This window comes from Propithecus coquereli, unplaced genomic scaffold (assembly GCF_000956105.1).
Source record: "Propithecus coquereli isolate 6110/MARCELLA unplaced genomic scaffold, Pcoq_1.0 Scaffold4, whole genome shotgun sequence".
Taxonomy (NCBI): Eukaryota; Metazoa; Chordata; class Mammalia; order Primates; family Indriidae; genus Propithecus; species Propithecus coquereli.
The window spans coordinates 1,510,873-1,512,666 of NW_012149729.1; the positions used below are offsets into that span (position 1 = coordinate 1,510,873).

General features: G+C 32.7%; 1 protein-coding gene across 1 annotated transcript in view; it reads left to right on the plus strand.

The window, feature by feature from the left end:
* Window positions 1–1,794, plus strand: part of SLC13A1 (solute carrier family 13 (sodium/sulfate symporter), member 1) — a 99,441-nt gene that overhangs the window by 84,611 nt on the left and 13,036 nt on the right. Inside the window, exon 13 of the mRNA XM_012652728.1 lies at window positions 1,025–1,186. Within this exon, the coding sequence (XP_012508182.1) occupies window positions 1,025–1,186 (162 nt within the window). The remainder of the gene's footprint in view (window positions 1–1,024; window positions 1,187–1,794) is intronic.

Genomic DNA, 1,794 nt, shown 5'->3' on the forward strand with positions numbered 1-1,794 from the left:
TCCCCCAATACAAAGAAGTGAAAAAGAAAGGATTCCAACAAAGGAGTGGGGAGGAGAAGGAAATTCATAGTATGATAACAAAGACAGGTCCGGGAACAACAGTTGAGTAGATTTAAAGAGCAACCAATCCAGCTGGAAAAGTGGGAAGGAATATTCCAGAATGGACATCTTCATGAGGAAACATGAAAAAACCAAAAACAATTACCTGATATGTTCGTCTATTTGTGGAGAAATTTTCCAGTTTTACTAGAGCATGTGATTAATCAGTGATAGGTACTTAGAAAACTAAGCAAACAAAAGAATGAGGCCATTATTTCCTAAGGGAAGGAAATAGTAAAACAAAGAAAGTAAATGTAATCATATTATGCTAAGCAGCTCTGCTATGAACAATATTTATATAATCATAGAGGTAAACATTAAATATTGGTTTAGCCAAAAATGTTGATAGATAAGTGTGGGGGAATGAAGAGATAGAAAATATATGTATGGTAGACGATGTGAGAAAAGTAAATCCTCGTGTAACATTAGAAAGTCAGTAAACAATATCTAAACTTGAAAATTAAGAAAAAAGTATAATTAGAATGTTATTTTAAAAGATAACTCTAAATACCTAAATACAGCTATAAATAGCTAAGAAGGGCTGAAAGTTATTGGCTCTGGTGAACACAACTTAGGAGTAGGGTGAGGTGAAGCAGAAATGCTGCTCTTTCCCTAAAGCCCCATGGTACTATATGACTTGTTAAAATATCTGCATATATTAGAGAAAATTAAAGTTAATTGAGAGAAGTGAGAAGACATTTCAAACTTCCTCAAGTATATTGACAATGCTATTAATAAAATAAGACTAAATGAAAGCTCCTTCACATCAAAGGCACCCAGATCTACCAAATTACAGAAAAATGAGAGATTAAAATTATATTTTAGAAACTAGTTTTCAGAAATAATAATGCTTTTATGTATTTAAATTGTGTCTGATTAAAATAAATTATTAATGAATAACAAATATTGTGAATTTGTTTTTTAGGTGTCAGGACTATCTAAATGGATAGGAAATAAATTATCTCCTCTGGGTTCATTACCATTATGGCTAATAATTCTGATTACTTCTTTGATGGTCACAACTTTAACAGAGGTAGCCAGCAATCCAGCTACCATTACCCTCCTTCTCCCAATATTATCTTCATTGGTGAGTATCTCATTTTTCAAGAGTAGTTTATACTCTTCATCAGGAGTAGTGTTCTACGTTGGAATGGTGGTTTTCATGTCGTGATATGGAATCTTTTTGGCCTAAATGGGCCTCCTTCAAAGTAACTTGTAGAGTGATCTTTATTTGAATTAATGTTTTTAGGGGATCTTGACTCAAGAGAACTATTTTCAAGTTTTCATGTTAGAGCAGCATGATTTTAAGTGAACCACTTACTTTCTCTCAATCTAGTTTTTTCATCTGCTAGATCCATTTCAGTTATAAAACTTGGGATTCAAATTTCCTGGCAGCATTAGTATTTAGATCTCTAACATAGACACTTTTCCCTCCAGAACATTGTGCCTAAATTTCAGAGAAGTGCTTCATATAAGTGATTTGCAAATGAATGAAAAACTAGGCTTATACTCCAGGCTTCAAGCTTAAATATCTTAGACACAGTTATCTACTGCCCTGGGAAGAATGAAAAAAAGGAAACGGAGAAATAGGTTTGCTAAGAGAGGGAAAGATTGTATTTTCTTTTCCCCATCTAGCTAGCAATTACAAGAAAGAGTTAGCCTTAAGTAAAACGTTTTTCTTTTTTTTTTTTTTTT